This window comes from Pagrus major, chromosome 11, assembly GCF_040436345.1.
Source record: "Pagrus major chromosome 11, Pma_NU_1.0".
In the NCBI taxonomy this organism is placed as follows: Eukaryota; Metazoa; Chordata; class Actinopteri; order Spariformes; family Sparidae; genus Pagrus; species Pagrus major.
The window spans coordinates 23876235-23899049 of record NC_133225.1 but is presented as its reverse complement, the minus strand read 5'-3'; the positions used below and the strand labels follow the sequence as shown (position 1 = coordinate 23899049).

At 43.1% G+C, this 22815-nt stretch overlaps 1 protein-coding gene across 1 annotated transcript; it reads left to right on the top strand.

The window, feature by feature from the left end:
• Positions 1–683: 683 nt before the first annotated feature.
• crb1 (crumbs cell polarity complex component 1) lies at positions 684–21667 on the top strand. Its single transcript, XM_073476485.1, has 13 exons — positions 684–720; positions 3493–3726; positions 5385–5580; positions 5761–5900; positions 6291–6473; positions 8147–9112; positions 10309–10862; positions 11006–11171; positions 12568–13501; positions 14214–14258; positions 14924–15046; positions 16254–16380; positions 21428–21667. Exons 1-13 carry the CDS (start codon positions 684–686, stop codon positions 21665–21667), a joined length of 3945 nt encoding a protein of 1314 aa, XP_073332586.1.
• Positions 21668–22815: the final 1148 nt, after the last annotated feature.

Genomic DNA, 22815 nt, shown 5'->3' with positions numbered 1-22815 from the left:
TGATTTCTGCACATTTTCTAAGAGCTGAAAGATGACAAAAACAGACTTAACAATGGGGGAGGGCAGCTAGTGACCCATGAGGGGGGTGGGAGGATTGAGGAGTGTGGATGAGTGATGGCACAAAAGGAGGGGGGATCTATGTGTCTCTCTGGCTTTACAAAACCCCTCAATAATCATGTCTTCTTATCACCACTGAAACAAACAGACAGGCTGATACACTAAGTGCATCAGTCGGGCGGAGATGTCAGGTGCCCCATATGTGCCATTCGAGGGCCTCCAGATAGGACCAAACAAAGACCCTCAGACGTAATTTGCATCTGAAAAAGCCTTACATGCTGTGGGAGGGGATGTGTGGTTGGCTGGAGATGGAGCTGTGTTAGGCCTGGCTCTGAATCCTCTGAACTCTGCCTCTCTGTGGATTCAGTAAAGAGCAGATTTAACAAAAGACACCACCTGTCACGGTTTTCCCTAAAAAAATACATGGATAGTTAAAAGGGAATTCTCCAAGAGTTTGTCTTGACGCTGCTGCAACATGCGCCTCTAATCTGCTCTGAATTTACTGTCTGATCCTCGTTGTAATGAGAGCTGATATAGGCATATGGTCGGAGCATCACCACTCATACACATGATCTCCATCACACCCCCAGGACACTCGGCCAGTACTTCCAAGTCTAAGTCTAGACATGTATAAGCTGCTGCTGGTCGAGAACCCTGCCAACTGTCTGTGAAGCTGATTGACCTCCACCAATGACAGAAGATTGTTGCCTGAGTTGGTGAAGATGGACCGCCAAGTGTAATTGCACTCTTCTGCGTCTTTGCAGTCTGGTGCCTGATTGGGCTCTTGAGGCATGATTACTGTGCACGATTGTCATCTGTGAGCAATATTATCTCTGTTGATGTCTGAGTGGCTACATTTATGGCCGCCGGCTTCATAAGGAGTCTTTCTTGCACCCATCATGCAAAACAAGCTTCAAGTATCACCACCTCCATCCAATATCCATATATTGCTTTCAAGGCTTTTAGAGATGTGTTGCAGTCTAATAGAAACGACACTCGTTCAGCTGATTTGCTTCCTCCTTTTTGTGGCATCATGCCTCTATGTCCCCTCATGCACATTCCATGGATTGCAGGGATCTCTGCCTCTGAGCTGGTCCCATTTGTTCTGCCTGGAGTACGGCAATTTTGAGATGCCTCAGTGGTAGCTATTTGTCTTTGATGTTTTCCTGTAAAGCTGTGGGGGGCAAGTCGAACTAGACATGATATATGATTTGAGAGTCAGGTCGAGTGAAGAATTGCATCAGCATCAGGTTCAGGTTCTAACAAGTTTGGATTTCAGGTCACATTGAAACTAGGAAACCTTTTAGATGGGCACTATTGTTGTAGTAGAAGACATTAAATCAGAATTTTAATATTTACACTAGTAATGAGGTACTAAAACAAACTCAGAAATATTTATTTTTTCCAAAACTAAATAAACAAGCTGTTCTCAGAGGAAAATAAGTTCCCCAGAACACTTTTTGAAGCTAGAAAGGTGGCAGCGTCCGCCACATATAAACAAAGTAAAACAGTATGAGATTGTGTTGTCCTTCAAGGTCAGTTTGTTTATTCAGTTTATTCAGTCATGAAAACGAAGAGAGTTTGTTTATTTAGTTTGTTTAGGCATAAAAAGTCAGTCAATGAAGATTTTTCACATCTGATTAAAATTTCTTTCCCAATACTACATAGTGCAGCTTTAAATCTAACTCACTCGTGGGTACATATTTATGAATTCAGTGCGCTCAAACCCAAAGATATCAAATATGCCAAGTTTGATATTGGAAGAAATGTGACCAAATGAGTCACAAGTCATTTAGTATGACTATTGGAGAATATTCATCAGATCAATAAATGATCATATTGTCGATAAATAGAGACAGTCGTTAGAAGCCAAATTGTTAACAACCTATGCCTGGTAGAGTCTGCTTTTAAAGTGAAGTCCTAAATTTCTCTTTTAAAAAACCTTTCTAAATAGCAGTCTCCTAAAACACATCTCTGTCATGGTCCTGAGTTTTAGTTTTGTGATTTCCTGTTTTATGTTTAAAGTTTATCCTCATGTGTCATGTTTTACTTTCCACTTCCTGTCTTTGTCTGTTTTCCCGCCCTTTGTCCTGCTCACCTGTGCTCCATTAGTTAATCACTCTGCCTGTCTTAAACCTGTGTTCCCCTCACTCTTTGGTGGTTCGTCTGTTTTCATATGCATTGCTGTGTTTCTAGTCTGTTCCCTGGTTCTGTCTTCCCATCATGTTTCACCTGTGTTTGCTGCCTGTGTTATACTGGTTTGTACTTTTTTGGTTTGCAGCCTACTTAGTTTAGTTTTTTGCTCGTGGATTACCTCTGTTTTGTTGCCAGCTTTTGTGCCTGCCTTTCACATGGTGGTTTTTATGGACTACAGCTTTGGTTGCATTACAGCTCGCTATTTGTTCTGTTACCTGCCTGACTCTTGCCTTTGGGTCCATTTTTGAAAAACACTGACAATCTATTTGTGTTATCATGAAAGATGTGGTGCATAACTACAGAAATGTATGATGATGAGCGATGAGATGCTTTTTTTTTGAAAATGTGTGATAAAATGTATCATCATGAACCATTCCAAACTAAAATGGAAAAAGAAAACTAGATTTGCAACATATGTGATTCAACTTGAGTGAGGTTAACATGAACAATAAAAAAAACTAAGTTTCAGACGCTCATTTAGTCACACGCAGGTTGACAATTATTGCTTTTCATTGGTGTTATTGGGGAGGATGAAGTGCTAATCCTCTAATTAGTATGTACAGCATGTGTCGACTGAAATGAGACCCAAAGCCAGAGCTTTGGCATCGTGGCATTAATGTCCTGCTCATTACATAAAATGTAAAGGAGTAAATGCCTCAAATGTTCGGCTGGATGCAGTCACCATGGAAATAGATTGAATGCTTACCCAAACAGTGGAATTGGTTATCATGGCAGCCAGCCGTGATGCCTTGAGAGGCCTTTTTTCAAGCCCTTGTGCTGACAACTGCTAGACTAAGTGCTTTTATCAGAGCTAAGTAGACATAAAAGAGCTTCATTCCAGACACGATCAAACTAATATAGCATTTGAGAGCACTTCTGCTCACAGTGATGCAAACTATTTTGACATAATGCAGACATAAATTAAGTAATTCAGGGGATTATGTGGATTAAATTATTTTTGTATTTAGTCACAAAGCTTCTTGAGGAGTTTTTCTTTTCACATCTTATACTAGATATGAAGGTAATTTTTACAGTAATTTTGATGCAACCAGACGTTATAAAAGACATTTTATCATAAATCACAAATGTACTTAATTACAAATGACTAAAATAATAATGGAAGTAGCATATTGCAAATGTTTTTTTTATCATGAGGAATGAAAACTGGTTTGTTTTATTTTATCACTACAACAATGATGTTCTGTGATAATCATTTTCCTAAATGTCCTCTGTTCATAGGTGCATCTGACAGGCTGCCTTCGACAGAGGACCAGTGCTCTCCAAACCCGTGCCAAAACAGGGCGATATGCAGACTCCGCGGGGACGGCTACTCCTGCTTCTGCGTGCCGGGGTTCCAGGGTGCTCACTGTCAGATTGATGTGAACGAGTGTGTTTCACAGCCCTGCAGGAACGGAGCCACCTGTGTGGACAGAGTGGGCACGTTCTCCTGTCTGTGTTCTTCTGGGTTCACCGGTGAGTGGACAGAACAGTGTTGCGTCTCCTAAGAACATTTGAAGACTCAAAACACATTATTAATCCTAAAATGACACACGTGTATGAAGATATATACGGGATCCAGGGGGCCCAAGACCAGTGTTAATGTCTTAATTCTGTTTTGGATGAATTTAAATAGTGTTGAATGGTGTTAAACCTGAGTTATCAATAGATCATAGAGTCCAAATCATTATCATTTAACTGCTTAGTGATTGATCAGCAACTGAAAAGACAATAAATAATGAAAATCCAGAAGGACAACTTGTCAGATTCACTACTTTTATACAACATGCAACCTGTAACACAGCAATACAACAAGTTTTTGGCCGTCATGTGAATGTGGTCCATGTTGCACCAAATTCTTCTGTGTCATACCAAATCTTCTTTCATATTTGTGTGTTGCACCCAGTCTTTCTAGCCACTGTAGCAGACGGCACATTTGGTCACTTGGTTTGTACATCATTTTTGTCCAGACTGAAATATCTAGTCTACAACTGCCACTGTCATGAAATCACACATTCATAGTCCACCATGACGTGAAATGTCTCCTCAACTGTTAGCCAACTGTTAGATCAAAATTTTAGTCGTCAGTACTTTGTTGTTTGACCAAATACCTTCAAAACAAATGACATCAGCCTCGCACACTAATACACTAAGCTATCATTGTGAGCTTGGTAATAATTATACCTGCTTTATATCTGGAGTGTTAGTATTGCCCATGAGCTGAGCATGTTGGTGTGAACATTAGCATTTAGCTGAATGAATAGCTGTGCCCAAGTACAACCTTGCAGAGCTGCTAGCACGGCTTGTTTTCATTTAAATCTAGACAAGTGACAGGTCAATATGACAAATGATTATTTTAAAGTAACCTTTGACTAAGACTTAGACAAACTTTAATGTCTCCTGAGAGGCAGTTTGTGGTACAGCACAGAACATATAGAGACATTAAAATCACGTCTGATAGACAGAAACAACAATAGCCGAAGATCTTCTGTGGCAGCCATCATCAATCTCATCACAGTCCAGGCAGACATTTAAAGTGCATGTCAACAATTATCATACAAATTAAAAATTTTTTAAATCTGTTTATTTCACATCCCCTGGTCCCTGTATTTCCTCAGACTCCTACAGCTCAAAAAAACAAAAACAAAATCAACTCCTACCAGCAATAACTATTTAATTCAATCTCTTATTTGAATACAGCCGATAATATCTCACCTTTATTCTAAGTTTACGCCGTGCATCTTGCCTGGATCTTTTTACATCTCTTTTATAAATCTTTTTTTTATGTTTCAAATCACAGGCAAACATTTCTTTGTTCATATAGTTTACAGCATTTAGGCAGTCTAAACCATGCCTTGTTAGTTGCATTTATTTATGGTAGACTTTCATTCCCTTCATCTTTTTCCAACAATGCAACAACAACAACAACAAAAAATAATACTATATCTCAGAGATACATTTAAGATATGTATACAATGTGCAATTTTTAGAACTGCCAAAAACTGTGGAGGCCTTGTAGTGAGATTAAAGCGCAGTCCAAACATGATCACAGCCACTACACATAAAAGCTTTGCTCATTTTTGCCCCCTGCCCTCGCTCACCCTCTGACATCTGTACTGCTTTCATGTTCACAGGGGCCACTTGTGAGGTCCAGATTGATGAGTGTCAATCACAGCCATGTCTCAATGGCGGCAGTTGTCATGACTACGCCGGGGGCTTCAGTTGCACCTGCCTGCCCGGTTTCCAAGGACACCGATGCGAAATCAACACTGATGAGTGCCAAGAGCAGCCATGCCAGAATGGGGCTCTGTGTGTAGATGGGGTGAATGAGTAAGTAGTCCATCCCCAGCTGCTGGAAGCAAGAATGTAGACATAGCTCTTTCCAAGTTTAGAAAAGCAAATGTGTTATGAACAGATTCCTAATAGATTTTAATTTTACACAAACACAGACTGGAGGAAATACTGTCAGTAAACTCATTCATGTGATGTCTGAATCCTTGATGGTCTCAGCTACAGCTGTGACTGCTCTCACACAGCCTTCACTGGCAGACACTGTGAGACGCCGCTACCACCGTGCCATTCTGAACCCTGCTTCAACAGCGCCATCTGTGAGGAAAGCCAGGGTAACTACACCTGTACATGCTGGCCAGGTACATGAAGCACTTTCTTACTCAGTTAAGGAGTGAAATAATCAATTCTGAGTTACAGGTTTTGAAGTTTCTAAAGGAGATTTGTAGAGGTCAAGGGACAAAGGTATAGGTGAGGAGAAGAGAAATAGATGGAGGTAAGAGTGAGAGATGAGTAATTAATTAGCGAGGAATGTAAGATTAATGAAAGTAAAAAAACAAGACTAATACAAGGGTTCACTAAAAAAACAGTGGTGGACTCCAACCATAATCAAGCTTACAGCTGCATACAAATGTATCACAGCAGTATCATACTGTTAATACTGTGTGTGTTGATGAGTCTGTGCATGTCAACACAACCATAACACTAAATAGATATTAATCATAACATATGATGAACTGTCCTCATTTCAGGGTTTGAGGGGCGTCAGTGTGAGGTCGACGTCAGTGAGTGTGGCAGCAACCCCTGCATGCACGGGGGCCGCTGCATCGAGAGGTCGTGGCAGGCCCTGTACGGCAGCGAGCCTCTGCTGCCTGAACGCTATGACCAACAGCATGCTGCGGGCTACATCTGCAGCTGTCCTCGAGGAACAACAGGTAATTTATTCTCATCCACCAAGTGGAATTCATTATGTCTCACACAATGATGATTATGCAGTAGTAGGTAGTTGCTAGTACATTTTGCACTGTGTAGGCACTTCTGTTCACAGTGACATGCTGACAAAATTCACCAAAGCTATGTTGTATCATAACAGGACTTTGGTGAACTGACTCTTTTAAAGGTACTATTTGTCAAATTTGGTACTTTTTTATTTCAGTGCCCACCAGCGATAGTATAAAAAACATATTATAGAGTCTCATTGTAATTAGGGCTACAACGATTATTTCTGCTATTGAGTAATCTGCCAATTTTTTTCATGATTAATCGATTAATACTATAAAATATTTAAAAAAATCAGCTTCTAAAGGTCAACTGGCAGAATAAATCAATTAAACATTTAAATAACTCCATATAATAACATTCAAATATGAATCATATATTATTGGTGCATTGATGTCCAGAGACACGTTGCATTGTTGCAAAGATTTACATCAAACTGCACTTTTCAGTTGCAAAAGCAGAAAATTCTAGTTTTCCCGCTTACACAAGACTTGATGGAGCAAAGTAGGTAAGACTGTGAGCTGCTGCCGGCTGAGAGTTGTGTTCTAAAAATTGACACTCTGCCAGTCGCAGTGGCAGTGACTCAGTAAGGTGGCCAAATAGCATTAGTTTAATCCCCAGGATCTGGCTTTACTGGTCTCCTGACTGGAGCTACTCAGCCCTACGTTGTTGTGGGGAAGTAGACAAGGAGCAGACCTCCACCGGGATGGCCTGTACGAACATAAACTAATATGGTGCAGTTAGACAAGTTTGGGGCTACTGGGGGGAAAAAGTGACGGCATGATGTGGAGACCTGCACCATGGATCTGGGGTATTTTGTTGCTTGGAACAGGTAAATAGATATTTAGTATAAGTATTGCATAATATGTGTGGTCTTTTATATTTTCTTCCGATCAATATAAAACAAATAGATAACTTAAAAGTTGACCAACGTGCATAGATACTGTTTTTACAGTATTTTTGTGTAGCTTTCTGTGTTGTACTATAGAAGATATAGTTGTTGTTCCATATAACAAAGTGCCTTCTAATTGCAACTGTTTGTCTACTGTAAAATGTCAAATGCTTTAGCATAACAACACGTACAAACACAGACAAACAATGTTAAAATGATTAACACATACACAATTGATAGTTGGGTGTACTGGAGTCTGTACCAGCATACAGAACTGGGATTAATATCTGACAGTTTGGCTTCAGGTGGGGCTAACTTGACTTGTGTATCAGTGAAGGAACATTGTAGTCAACACTTTATCCAAAGCACCGTCAAAATTTGAAAAAACAGGAGCCATGTCATACAAAAGAACGGGTGTTGGCAAAATATGGAGGAAAATGGGTGAAGAATTGGGCACATGTCCAGTGTTTTCCTCTCTTGCCATCATTATGCAACCTGCCCACATAATACCCGAGTACAAGTGTATGAATGTGACTTGTTTGTAGTAAACAAACAATGGCAGGGACACATATTGTTTACAAGACCACAAGGAATAATGACAATAAGTCATTCATCAGTGAGCAGAAATTAAAAAAGACCATCTGCATTCATGATTGCATGAAAGATTGTTTAAGAGGGTTTGAGTCATGTGCCTTTATTGTTTTCTTGTGCTGACAGGTTCCCTCTGCCAGGAGGTGATAAACCAGTGTGACCCCAGTCCCTGCCAGAATGGAGGCAGGTGTGAGAGCCATGTTGGAGGTTACATTTGCCACTGCCCCAAACAGAGTCATGATGGTTTCCAGTATGGGGGTGTAAACTGTGACGAGAGGCTAGTGGGCTGTGAGGGACATGAATGCCAGAACCAAGGCTCCTGCTCTCCCTTCCTGTTGGATGGGACTCATGGATACACCTGCTCCTGCTCGCCTGGGTACACTGGACCCCTGTGTAAGACCCCCACCACCTTCTCCTTTGAACGCAGAGGCTACCTGCTGCTGCAGAGTCCCCTGGCGGATGCCGAGGTGTCCTGCAACATCACCCTGAGCTTCAAGACCGTTCTGCCCAGAGCGTTGTTGTTTCAGCGGAACAGCAGGGGGCTGCTGCTGAGCCTGGAGCTGGACGAAGGGCGGCTTTGTCTCACGTTGAGGAAGGAGGCCTCTGCTGGAGCTGAGGCAGAAAGCCCAAGCCAGGTCCTGGAGCTTCCTCACAATGTCACAGATGGAGAGTGGTATTCAGTAGAGGCTCTGCTCATAAACTGGGTGCTCACTCTCAAACTCTTGGATGACGCTGGGAGCTGTGGGAGCCAGTCGTGCCACAAGGCGGCCCCAGTCCAAAGCACCCTGGCTGGGCCAGCTGTGCCTCCTCAGAACACTTTCATTGGAGGAGTGCTTCAGGACTCAACTGGCCCCAATGAAGTCTCTCCACTTCCAGCATTCATTGGCTGCATGCGGGATGTGTTTGTGGACTGGCAGCTCGTGGTCCCTGAGGAATGGCTGAGCGACTCTGCTGTTAATGTGTCCCCTGGCTGCAGCCACAGGGACCGCTGCCTGGATGTGCCTTGCCAAAACAGAGGACAGTGTGTCAACCTGTGGCAGAGCTACCAGTGCCGATGTCCAAGGCCTTATGAGGGGCAGGACTGTGAGGAGGGTATGTTTACAGCTGTGAAATTGCAAGGACACAGTGTAAAAATCGGGAGATTTTTGTTTTTTTTTCTAAATCCACTAGTCCCATCAAACGTAGAAACAAAAGCAGGCATGAGACTCACCTTTAGTCTTTAAGCTGATGTGATTAATTGAGATTGGAGGAAAGCGTAACGCGTCATACTCACCAAATTTCTTAAGGGGGTAATTAGATAACATCCTCAATAGCTGATGTTTAACAGAAGACAAGGAAGCAGAGTTAAGGCCAATCAAAAGCCACAGTAAAGGACAGAGGCAGAGATCCTCTTATCTGACGCACTGGATTAAGGATGTAAGTGATTCTATTTTGGAAATACACAGAACATGCAAGGAAACGTCACAGCATTCAGTAGACTGTGGTAGTGAGACCAAGACATAAAAAATACATGCAAAGTGGAAGGAAAAGTTGGAGCTTTTCATACAAGGTTCCCTGAAAATATTGAATAGTTTCTGTTCTCCACTGAGGATATCTATAGCCTCTTGAGTCTATCAAAGCAGATTACTAACCAGTGTCTGATGGGGTTTTGGCACACACATATACTCACATGCACACAACATTCTCATTGGAGCTTTTATAAGGTTTTTATATGACCTGTAATACATGTCCTCCCTGCTTTAGCTTTGTGTGTTCTCGATGTCCTGCCTGCTTTATGAGGCGACAAACCCACAGTGGAAAGTGCTGACAGTGGACACAAAACATACAGAACATGAGGGCTGGTGGCTCCTTAAATTTCCTCCTCCTGTGCCCATTCCTCTAAGGACCTCAGCATGAATTAAAACATGAAATGTCTTTTCCTCCAGTTCGTTTTTCAAAAATCTGTCATAACGCTCTTTTGATACTCAATATTTAGATTCAATGCTCGGCACAGATGAAAAGCATATTTTACACCCTCTGCTGGAGATAAAAACTGAATAAATAGTAATAAAGAGAATCTGGGACTTTAAGCTCTTTCTGTACTTGGTCGACACTGACATCAGGTCATCTGTTCTCTTCTACAGTTGCGTTTTCCCTGAAAAGGAAGGACATTCTCTTACTTATGAAACCCTTTTAAACCTCAGAAATTAATCACATAATGTGTGTTGACCAAGCTGTAAAAAATATTGAAGATGTCTTCCTAATGTTGGGTTGAAACATTTTGTCTCATCTGGTTTCCCTTCTCGTAGAACATGTCACTGCCCGCTTTGGGAACGAGGACTCTCAGAGTTACGCCGCGTTCACCGTCACCGATGATCCGGGTCACAACCTCTCCATCTCCCTCTTCCTGCGTACACGGAGGGACAGCGGACTCCTCCTGGCGCTCGCCAACAGCAGCGGACAGCAGTACCTGCACATGTGGCTGGAGGATGGTAAGGTCACAGTTCAGCTCCATAACTCTGAGAGCCTGAAGGCGGAGGGTGCGATCGACGACGGGGAAGTCCACTTTGTGAGCATAGAGATGGTGGAGGATCGCATGACGCTGTACGTAGCAACTCAAAAACAGATTGAAGAGGAAGTCAGGACAGTCGGCGTCCAGGCAGGAGACACTGTGTATGTGGGAGGTCTGTTGGGGAGCAGGACGACTTCCATGTTTGGTGGATATTTTAAAGGCTGTATCCAGGACCTGAGGGTCAATGACAGGAGGCTGCAGTTCTTTGGGTTGGACACCTCAGTGAGATCTTACCCTCTGGAGGTCATGGAGAATGTCACTGCTGGATGCTCAGGGGACAACGCCTGCAGTGTGAGTTAAAATTACATAAGACCTTGCTCAAGCCTTTAAAAGCATTAACATGTTATATAGTCATATAGTATTTATTGCAAGTGAATCGTACATTATGATGCATTTGGTGAATGTAATCCCCTGTATTGATTTCTCACCCTCAGAGGAACCCTTGTCTAAACGGTGGGATGTGCTACTCAATGTGGGACGACTTCACCTGCACCTGCCCTCCCAGGACAGCAGGGCGGCGCTGTGAAGAGGTCAGGTGGTGCGAGCTGTCACCTTGCCCCACAGATTCAGAGTGCAGGATGCTGAACCAAGGATATGAATGTAAGTGACACCCAAGATTTCAACAATGACGTGTTTTTAGGTCATTAGAAACCAATTAGGGTCAAGCTGCAAAAATGACACAGCTCCCTTTCAAATTTGTGTAAATATGAATGTGAATATGTGTTTTCACAGATTAAGAAAAATAATTAAGGATCTTAGAAAGAATATCCTGGCAAAACTGATTTTTTTCCCACCAGTTCTCAAATCAAACACAGGAGAGAAAACATTTTTTATTTCATAAAAGAATAAAAAAAATAATCCTCTCTTGCCCCTCAGGGCTTCCATACATTTCAGTGCATAGGCCTAATCCATGTAGTAATATTACGAGATCACTTATAAGCTTAAAGCAACATTATGTAGAAATTGTAATTTTGTATGTATGTAACGCTGTGATCCTACCCTCTCACTGAAGTTACATGGTGCAGAAACAAGTGATAGAGACAGAGACACCCTTCACCTTGTTACAAGACACTGTACCATCAAAGTGATTTTGAAGCTGTTATTTTAAGGTAAAAAAACTTATATATTGTTGGTAATGGTGTTCCAGTCATTGCAGGCCAATATTTGATAACATTAGTAAGGGCAGATTTCCCAAAAGCACCTTAACAGTTCAGTCACTTTTTATTATCAGTGGTAAACTTCGTTGACATACTTTCATTGTGACATAATCTTTGACCTTGTTCAGTTGGTCATCATTGACCTAATTTGCCTTCTATGTAACCCAGTGATACAACATACTTGATTCCCGACCTCAGTCCGCCCACACAGTATACTGTATGTGCTCCGGAAAGCAGGACTGGCCTGAGGCCAGCTTATCCTGTTTTTGCTGGGATTAGTGATCATTCACTGTGTTGCCACCTGTCCTGTGAGCCACCCCATGTTCAGTGCTTCACTCATTGATATACTCACACCTGAGAAAGGGGCGTACCTTTTACTAAAATGTCCTCCATTTATGATATTTTTTTGTTTTGTTTTGGTTTTTTTTGGCTTGAGTCAGGAAGGGAACTTTCTTTTTGTCGCAGATTTTGTTTGTCAAGCTTGGGAGAGAAGGCAGAATATCTTGTTTGAGAGCTGCAAAATAACCAGTAATTTTGTACTGAAATAAAAAGGTAATGAGATGTTTGACCGCTGCAACTGTACCTTTGATTTCTTGTACAATAAATCCACGTGGGTTGGGTACACTGAGTGCATGAAAATAAAAGAATCAATCAAATATTACTGTTATTTGTGATGAATGCCCTCTTCTGGTTGCCTAAGAGGTTCGTAGTGTTATCAAACAGGTAATTAACATGCTGTAATAACGTTTTTGTAATCTTTGAATTAGAAATCAGTTGAACAATGTAAGTGTGCAAATGTGTAAACAAATAAAAAACAGATATTATCTCTGTTCACCCAGGCTACTCCAATGCAACCTTCCTGAATGACTCCACTGTGTTGTCCTACCGGGGAAACGGCCACATATCCCGCAATCTAACTAACCTCTCCCTAAACCTACGCACACGAAGGCGTAACGCAGCTATACTCCATGCAGAGAAGGACACAGCATTCATCACACTGTCAGTCCAGGATGGTTTCCTCTTCATGGAGCTTCAGAGCACCACTGAAGAAGACAGAGGGGAGGAGGAGAGTGTGTCTACAGTCAGTCTCAGCAGCAGGAGGAGTGTCAGTGATGGTGAGTGGCACAACGTCCATCTGTTCATGGCAGCACCGTGGGCACAAACCTCCCGGTGGACTCTGGTGCTGGATGAAGAAATCGAGGAGGCCAGCACTTCCAGGAGCCAAGGAGGCAACCTGGACTTCCTCAGGCAGGGGGTGGACATCTTCTTAGGGGGCCTGGCCCCTGACACTGGCTGGTCCCTGACTGGGTGCCTGGGCACCGTTGAGCTGGGTGGCATTGCCCTGCCTTACCTCAGCTCCTCCGATGTGAACCTCCCACGCCTGCAGGAGGAGCAGTTCGTCCAGACATCCCGGCGCACGCCGCTCCTCGGCTGCAGCGGGGCCCACGTGTGCGAGCCCAACCCCTGCCTGAATGGAGGCGAGTGCCAGGACTTCTTCAACACCTACAACTGCAGCTGCGCCGATGGGTGGGCCGGTAGACGCTGCGACTTCTTCACCAACACCTGCGCCTCCGGTCCCTGTGTTCACGGCAACTGCAGCGTGAACGGGATGACCTACGAGTGCACCTGTGAGTTTGGCTACGCAGGCGTGGACTGTGAGGAGGAGGTGGATGTGTGTGAAAACCACCTGTGTGCTCATGGAGGCACCTGTCTGCACGGGCCGGACAGGTACGCCTGCCTCTGCCCTGAGAACTACACTGGACCCCTCTGCAAGTAAGTAAAGATGTTTGCTGGATAAACAGAACAGCAGGATGATGGGTTGAATAAAACAGAGTCGAATAGTCTATTTCTAGTGAGTGTGGAAAATATAGACCGGCAGCAGAGGAGGAAACAATCCCAACATCAATATTTCATGCTCTGAACATGACTTTACTCTCCTGTGTACAGTTTTGAGAGCTTAGTTAGTTAGTAAACACAAAGTACACAAATAAATGCTCCAAATTGCAGAAACAAGGGACCGACAACACAACACAAACAAAAATCCTTCACTGTAAATGTCTCCACATGTCTGCCTCTGTTCAGCATTTCAACCACGCCTGCAGCGAGCGTCTCAGATGCTGCATTTCTATTCTAGTGTCAGCCAGAAAAGGCCTCAGTCTGCTGTGGTGTCTCACTACACAAGGCTCTCTGGTTCAGCGCCAGTTTCTTTCCCCTGTCATCTACCGTTTGCCTCGGAGAACCAGCAGGGGAACGCCTCCAACCATTTATCCTGTAAACACACAGCCGCTTGCATTTTGCCTCTTTTGCACAAGGAAAACCTTTGCAAGTGTCTCGCTAAGCAAGGCACCAGACAAGCTGCACATCTCCCTTTACTGGGAACATCGACGCTGCAAAGTTTTCATCAAAATGACTTCTTTTTGTTTGTGTCTCCTGTTTGTGTCTCTTTCTACCCCCTCTCCCCGTCTTTCTTTCTGTTCCTCTCCAGTGAACGCATTGAAGAGATTCCGTGGTACATTGTTGTCAAAAATGTGTAAGTTGCTTTTTTTTTTTCTATTTCTCAGGTGTTCGCTATTTGTTTCTTGTTAGATTTCTGTCTCTCAAATGTCATGTACGATGTCTCCTGTTTTTTTTTGTTCAACTGCGTGCAACAAAATGCCAAACAAAGCTAATATTATCGCTCTCCCTGACATTGTTTGTCTTGACATGAGTGACAGCTGTAGTGCAAAGTGATTCCTTGCATCTAAATTAAAACCTCGCCCACCAAAATTGTACTCTTTCCAAAATAAAACAGCCTGTATTTTGTTACCATTGAGGGATGAATTTCAATTTGCCAGCAGATGCATAACATTTAGGAACAGAGCTGCAGCGCCTCGGGCAAAAACAAGGTTAAAGAGGCCAAAGAGAAATGGTTGGCTTTTTCTTTCCTGTACATATGATTTGACGTCCTGCTGGTGAATAGTTGCAAGAGGTCTTTAATCTTATTATCCTGTTCCCCTCCTAAGCCTCTTTGTCTCCCCTGTGGAGAGCTGCGGGAAGCCGAACAATACAGCTCCTGCGTGGCTGATTCTTCTGCTTCCGGCAGACGTAAAGACGTCAAACTCTGCTGCACATGAGCTGCTCAACACCTCAATACATCTGAAACTTCAGCACAAACTGTGTATTTACCTTCTTACATGTGTGATTGTCTTCTACCAGACGGCCTAAGCTGCCTGTTTCTGTGTGCGGCGATGACACTAGAAACTACACCTGCTTCAATGGAGGCAACTGCACTGACCGAGAACTGTCCTGTGACTGTCCACCGGGCTTCATCGGACACCGGTATGGAGGAAGTATTTAGATCCTTAAGAAATAAAAGTGTGAATACCATCCTGTAAAATTACTTTGTTACAAGTGAGACTCCTGCTTTGAAGATGTTATTGGAGTAAATGTTTGTAAGTATTCTACGTACGAATATGTACTTCAATTATTTTTAAAAGGTACTCAGTGCAGAAATGTTATATTGTTACGTATTATATCATGAGATTATCATTACTCTTGCATTAACATGAGAGCAGGATTTTACTGACCTGCAGCTAATAATTATTTTCATCATGGATTAATCAGCTAATAACTTTCTGCATCAATTAAACCATTTTTTTTTGTAGAAATTCTGAAAACAGTGAGAGATTCCATCACAATTACCCAGAGCCCAAAAGAGATGATTTTAATAAAGTTTTCAGATGTTTTATATGTAAAATTACATTTGTTAAGTAACTAGTGACTGAGGCTGTTAGGTAAATGTAATGTAATCTCTGAGACGTGGTGGAGTATAAGTAGAACGTGGCATTAAAAATCCATTGTACTTAAGTAAAGTACCTCAAGTACTTCAAATTTGTACTTAAATAATATATAATATATTCCACCTGTAGAAAAGAAAAAGACATATTATGATCATTTTCAGGTTAAATTTTATTTTGTGTTTACATGCTTTAGTGCCACAAAATACTATTCCCCCTCCGTCTGAAACGCTCTGTTTTAGCGCCTGTCTCTTTAAGCCCCTCCTTCCTGAATACCCTGTTGGTTCTAATTGGTCAGCTCACACATGCCTGACCCATCACCGCTGACAACGACAGAGACGCTGTGCTGAATAAATCCATATGTGCCAAACTAGCCCCTCGGCATCAGTTATGCGAAAGTCATTAAAGTCATGGAATTAAAGGCGGGACTACTGACGAGGCGTTTCAGGAGCAGTGTTTTCTGTGGGAGAGAGGAGCTTCTGTTGGTGCAGACTGACCTTTTTAACTTTCAAGATCTTTTACATGCACAAGATATATAATAATAATATAAAACACTGAAGGGAAGGAAAAAATGAAAAAGCACAACAGGTCTCCTTTAAACATAACCTATGAATCCAAAACAGTTCGTTGCAGCAGATTCCTCCACCAGCCCAACCTTTTTCTTATGTGCCAAATATCTCTAACAGAGCTGTGTAAGTGGTCACCTTCACATAAGTGTCTCTGACTCAACTGTGATTCTCTGTCTGCAGGTGTGAGCAAGAGGTGGACGAGTGCAAGTCCAACCCCTGTCTGAACGGAGGCTACTGCCGCAACCTCATCAACAAATTCATCTGCGTGTGCGACATGAGCTACGCCGGAGACGTGTGCCAGACGGACGTAAGCGACATTTACTTTTACGTGGCCGTGCTGCTGTGGCAGAACCTGTTCCAGCTGCTCTCCTACCTCATCCTCAGGCTGGACGATGAGCCAGAAATAGACTGGGGTGGCGACGACTGAATGTGTGTGTGTGTGTGTGTGTGTGGGGTTGTGTTTTTCTGCACCTGTCTCCAGGACTATTTGAGAAAGTGAGTGCAGAGCGGAGTTTGTCAGTGCAGCTGTGTGGGTGAGTGATTGATCATAAAGGATGAGAATGACCGGTGGTTTCTCATACTGAGCACAGAGGGTTTGGTATTTATGACGGCACTCTGCACACATTAGGCTTTTCTCTAGTTTGACGTCAGGTTAACGGTACCACAGAGCTGTTTCTGTGCCTTAAATGAGACTTTGGTAATCAGAAGCACCTTATTCAATATATTTATTTATTCTACTCAATTTAATTTACTCATGTAGGTCACTGAAGTATAGATCACAGATGCAGTAATGTTTTGTAAAAAAAAGCAACACAGGCATTAGATGGTTTAGGGGGGAAAAATTCATTCTTGACTAATCTGCTGATTAGTCTCGTGATTATTTGACTAATTGTTTAAGATATGTAAAAAAATTTGAAAAATGCCCGTCACATGCTCTCAGGGCCCAAAGTGACACATTGCAAACTAATCGGCAGAATGAATTTTGGCAGTGTACGTTTCTGCAAACCACGGACATGTTGAAACTGAATTTCTTGGAGTTTTATGTGACAAGTCTGAGGTCTGGTTGGACTTAGGGTTAGAAGAAGAGCATGTTTTTAACCCGGTTCTGTCGCCACAAACAAAATCTTCATCTCATCAAAAATATCTGGTTTTGTTGCTGCTAACACAGCTGGAATATGTCCTAACATCTCTCGTGAAAAATATCCAGTGGTTTCACGCTTGGCAAATGCTGAAACACCGTGGTCTGTCAGTGGGAAATACAGAGGTCAAAGGTTAAAAGACTGTCCTGAACAGTGGTCTCTGGCTTGGTGGTCATCTTGCCCAACATTCCTCCCCTTTCTGACATAAAGTCAGCTCATATAGTTGTGATGTGTACATGAAATGACACCTTTTGTAGAATTGCAAATATGGTAAACTTACAAATTTGAATGTATCCGTGGTTTGCAGAAAGCTCGACTGGTCTGGCTTGTTTCAACCGACCAATCGTCCAAAACTTCTATTGGAAATCAAAACAGAAATCAGAGAATGTTTGCTTCTGTTATTAATCGTGTTGGCAATTAATTTTATTGCCCAATGACCAAGTGATTAATCAAATAATCGTTACAGCACAAAATGTGTAGGGTAGGTACTTTGGTCTAAAAGGGAAGGATAGTCTACATTCAGTAAAGCACTACTGATGCACTGAAGAACATTATAAAATGTGTGTTATTTATAATGTCTCTCATTGAAGATATCCTGTCAGTCTTGTCTGAACTGGATGTTGGGAGCTCCATACGTGTGAGCTATGAAAAGCAGCGTCGTAGTGACAAAGGCGCCTGGAGGGGCGAGGAGACGACAAAATGTCTCCCTTTGTTCTCCATGTGCGTTCAGAGCACTGTGCTCTCCGACTGACTGACTGCTGTGTGTTGTTTTGTACCAAAGAAGAAGTTTCTGTCTCTAAACCTTCCTGAGTGAGGCAGAAGATATTTTAAGCCCGAACTCTCTGCAGCTCTGCTTGAAACGGTACCTACTGTATCAACATGCACCACGCTGCTGTGGTCAACATGTCATCACAGAATCATTGCGTTCATTGACATGATTGTGTTTTTGTCTTTTAGCCTCGCTGTCCTTACATCATGCTGGATCTCTGTGTGACCATCACTTCTTGTTTGTCCATATTTCCTTTGTCAGATTCTGTCCTCATGTCCTCTCTCGGTTTAAATCCAATCTCTCTCTCGGTCTGTCTTTGTTGTTGTCAAAATAATAAAAAAAAACAATCTTATCAGCCTTTGTCTGTCTTCTTTCCTCTTTTCATCTCTCACAACTAATATTTCTCTTCGATCACCACCTACTTGATTTATTTTCCAGTTTTCTTCCTCCATTTGCTCCTTCAGTTGAAGGTTAACTGCAGTCCAAATCCTTTCATTAATTTCCTAACCTTGTGCGCTTGTGGTCAAGGAGCAGTCAGTCAGGTGGCTGCCGTGACTCCAAACATAGCCACTTAATCTCTCTTAACGAGATGTAGTGTGAGTAGACCCCAGAATAATCCAAGTTCATAGACACAGTCACAAACAAACGGAGCAGAGGCGCCTCAGTCATGTGCACATGTAAGCATCAAAGCAGGTTTGCTTGCTGTTCATACAGGCCAGGAGAAGATCTCGTTTTGTGCAAAAATGCATTTAAAGTTTATCTGAAGCTTTTATGAGATATATAAAAAACTACCTCTGGAAGATAAACACCTGATTGATCTAACTTGGATGTCTGAGGTCTAATTTTAGCTTCAGATTAGCTTTTGAATACATTTGTGCACTGAACGAGGAGTGTCGAGTGTCCCCCATCACTTACACTGCAGGTGCTTCAGGAAAACCGGTTTCACTGTTCATACAGGCACCTGAGTATTCTTTGAAGACAGACTTTAAAATGGCAGACCTATCCTTTGATAAGGAAATTATTTTTCTGAGTGGGACGTAGAAGATATACACCTACCAACACTTTCAGAGTGATACAAATCAAGTGTGAGTGTCTCAGTTTCTTGTGGGACGTGTGTCATTGCACCTGGCAAACAAAACCCAGAGGTAGAGGTGAGCACGCCGCACACAGACGACCCTGCCTGATGTGCGCTTGCTCAAACCCTCCGCTCTACTCAATCTGCCACTGAAAATGAAAGAGGTCCCAAAGAAGAAGAAAGACCTTCCCCTCTTGGGTTTTTAATCGGTGAAAAAATGCAACAACACAGAAAACAATGACAAGAAAACAAAACATAAACTTAGACGTGATGGGCAAATATATAGACAATAAACAATAACAACTGTTATCAGCGTGGATATTTGATGATATAAGAGTCAAGGAGTTGAGATTATCTAGAATAGGTTGGGTATGTGTGGTTAGAGTGTGTGTGTGTGTGTGTGCAGAGTGAGATGTATGAGTATTATTTTTTTTGAAGCTGCTGATTTAGGACCAATGAAAAGTAATTCCACTTTCACATACTTGTATTTATTCTATTACTCTGCGGTGTAGGGTTACATAGCTGCAGGTTTTGTTGAGGGTAAACCATTTGCTGCTCCAGAAAATCGCACAGCCTGATGTTGGCAGGTATGAAGATGTGACTGGGCCTCATCACCCCACATCAGTGCCCCATAAAAGCTCTTGTGGCTGAATTGGAGCAAATTCCTGAAACCATGATCCAAGATGTCCTTCGAGAATGTCACTGGTATCAGCCAATAAATCTTTTGAAATTAAACATCGACATCAGAAATTTGAGCATGTGACAGGCCAATAAGATGACGTTCTAATTATTTTCACACGGGGCACACAATGATTAAGTTGTTTTCTTATTTTTCACATTTGTCAAAGGAATGTTTGCCTGCATCTGCCAATGGGCCTTCAAAATAAGAGTAGGCACAATGTGTTAACTCCACTGCAGGAGAGACCTGATGTTCTCCTCAATCAGGTGGAAAAAAACGAGCTGGAAAATATTGAATTATCGGATATCAGCAAAAATCATTCCCAGACGAGAGGAGTCTGTTACACCTGCAGATTGTTCTTCACTGAGATGTTCAACAAGCACAAATGTAATGTGCCGTTGTGTTTGTCCATGTAGTCCATATGCAGCTCCACTCCTCTCTCACACATCTCTTCCATCATGCATCCTTTCAAGCGTGTGTGTAGATGTGTGTAGATGTGTGTGCGTTAGGTAGCCCTAATGGTGAGGAAAGAGAGGGAGGAAATGGGAAGCAGTTCTTCAGTGTCGGCACTGATGTGGCCATCCTTTGAGAGCGAGGAAAAGCAGAGAGGGAGAAATGTGCCTCGCCAGCGAAAAAAAGGCAGCATCTGGCGCCGAAGTGCAGTTTCAGCAGAGAGCTGGTGGCATTCACAGAAGTTCGGTCTGCTTCACAGAAACGTATGAGGGCAGCTTATCTGGCAGGCACGCACACACACACATACACACACAGAGCAGGTTGATTGTGCTGACAGCAGGGAAGCATTGCTGCTGTCTCTGTGTGTAGCTGCTCTGCCGAGGCTTCAGGGTGGCCTCGCCGTGTACCTTAGAGACTGGTTAGTTAGACATCTCGGCGTCTGTGTGTGTGGCAGTGGGTGACTGATGGCGGGTCCTGGCTGCAGGCTGCTCTGGCTCGCTTGTGTCACACTCACTGTGACAGCCAACTGTGCTGCACTGACAGGTAAGCACTTTCCAGGAGTCAACAAAGAACAGGTAGCGAGGGAGAGAAAGTGTAATGTCTACAGTGTCGAGCATGAGCGCATAAGTTATTTTTTGCCCGGGGATACGGATGGTTGTGTTTTTATTAGGATTATGTTTCCATGTTGATTGCTCAGTGTAAAGTTCGCTGACTTCTGAGATTTTTTTTCAAAGTCCTGTGTAACCTGACAAGTTCTGTGAGAGGCTGTAGTTATGAAGATGGTGTCAGCTAAATATTAAGTGTAATGGAGTGATACTTACATACCGTTGTGCTGTTGTAGCAGCCACGCAGACTGTCACGACTGTCACGCCAACCAGAACGAGTAATGTGAGTGCATCTGCTCCTCTGCTGGTTAATGAATGTTACCAATTATTCACCTGCTGCACTGGAAGCTTTGATTCGCCTTGATTCACTGGGTTTGAGGTCAGAAATCTGTGTGTTTGCATGCTGGGTGATTGTGTTTCTGGTTGGTGGTGAAGCTGCTTGTGTGTGATGATCAAAGGGCCACAAAGCTGGTGGTTAAAAATGAATCTTAGCAGGTTTCACAAGTCATTAAAACACCATTAGACGAGAATCATGTGTGTGTAGGAGCTATTTTTGGTGTGTCTGTGGTAGTGTTTGCTGGGATCATCAGGCAGCATCTTGCCTGTGTGTGTGTGTGTGTGTGATCCTCCACAGACGGAGCGTGCTCCATACAGCTCGCGGGTGGCTGCCGTGCTGGCACCGTGTCTGGTTGGCTTGGCGATAGTGGTGATGCTGGGGCTGGCGCTGGCCCTAGCCAAACTGCGAGAGAGGCGGCAGACGGAGGGAGGTTTCAGTCCGCGGCAACTCGAGGCTCCTGGTGGTCGCAACCCACCTGCTGAGCTGGGAAACACATCCATCAGCACTTTGGCAGCGCGTGTGGAGCGCCTGGTGTAGTGAGGAGAGGAGAAGTGTGTGAGAGAGACAGAAATAAACAGTGTTTCCTGTGTGTGAGCTTCTTTAAACTGAAACATTTGTACAAAATGTATTATCTGATTCTCTCTCCCTCCTTCTCCTCCTTTCCTCCAGTTGACCTCTGAGGGTTTGACCTCTGACCTCTTGCTGTCCATCAGTTTGGTGTCTGTCGTCCTGCTGCTGGTTCTCATCCTCATCTCCATCAGTCTGGTGGTGGCTCTGAATCGCCGCGCCACCCATGGCACATACAGTCCCAGCCGGCAGGAGAAGGAGGGATCACGGGTGGAAATGTGGAGCATCACCCAGCCGCCACCTATGGAGAGACTCATATGAGATAGAGGCGGGGACTGTGTCAACATGCAGGGTGATGATGTGGTTCTGGGAGCAATGAAAGAGCTAATGCTAGAAAAACACCAAGGGCCTCGTTACAGACAAACATGCCGAGCTGCTAGTCCTATCTTATCTCAAAGACAGGAGCAATCTCACTATGGCTGTGTCCTGTCCCATCTCAGCCCTCGCTAGAGCTTAACTTTTAACTTGTTACTGGCTAGCTAGGTGGCTTAAATGGACAAGTAAAGACTGGCATTCAATTTTAGCCTCGCTGAGTTGGAGAAATGAATCATGTTGCTGGAGGAGAGGATATACTGCATAACCATTAATGCATGTCAGGGAAAATTTAAATTTAAATTCCTTTAAGGCTTACAAACTAAATTAATGTCAGCCTCTACAACAGGCTTACATCAGTGTTAGCTTCTCCAACAGGCTTATGCCGAATCCGCATTCAAGGCTCAGGGTGAGTTAACACTATAAAACACGGAGTTGCATAACAAAATCAGAGTTTGTAAACCCCTTCATGCTACACAAACATACAGTATACAGTTATTTACATACATAAACATAAAGTTCATTTTTTGAATTTGCATAATGGTGAATGTAAGTTAAGATGCAGTAAGGAAACATGCTTCAGTAATACCAGGAATCCTAAATGTCATCCTGAACTGAGATAAGACAAGATTTGAGACATGGGAAGTTTCTGTAATGTGGCCCCCGATAACAGATGCCTAACTCTGATTAAAAACATCAAGCGTTTGCAGAAGATTATCTGCAGCCTGAATGTAAACATGGTCGTC

What these genes read in the sequence shown, in the direction of transcription:
- crb1 (XM_073476485.1), top strand. Translation starts at nt 684, where the DNA reads ATGTATAAGCTGCTGCTGGTCGAGAACCCTGCCAACT. An exon ending in TGTGTAGATGGGGTGAATGA is followed by an intron (nt 5,581 to 5,760) that starts GTAAGTAGTCCA and finishes TGATGGTCTCAG; the next exon opens with CTACAGCTGTGACTGCTCTC. An exon ending in GGGGCAGGACTGTGAGGAGG is followed by an intron (nt 9,113 to 10,308) that starts GTATGTTTACAG and finishes CCCTTCTCGTAG; the next exon opens with AACATGTCACTGCCCGCTTT.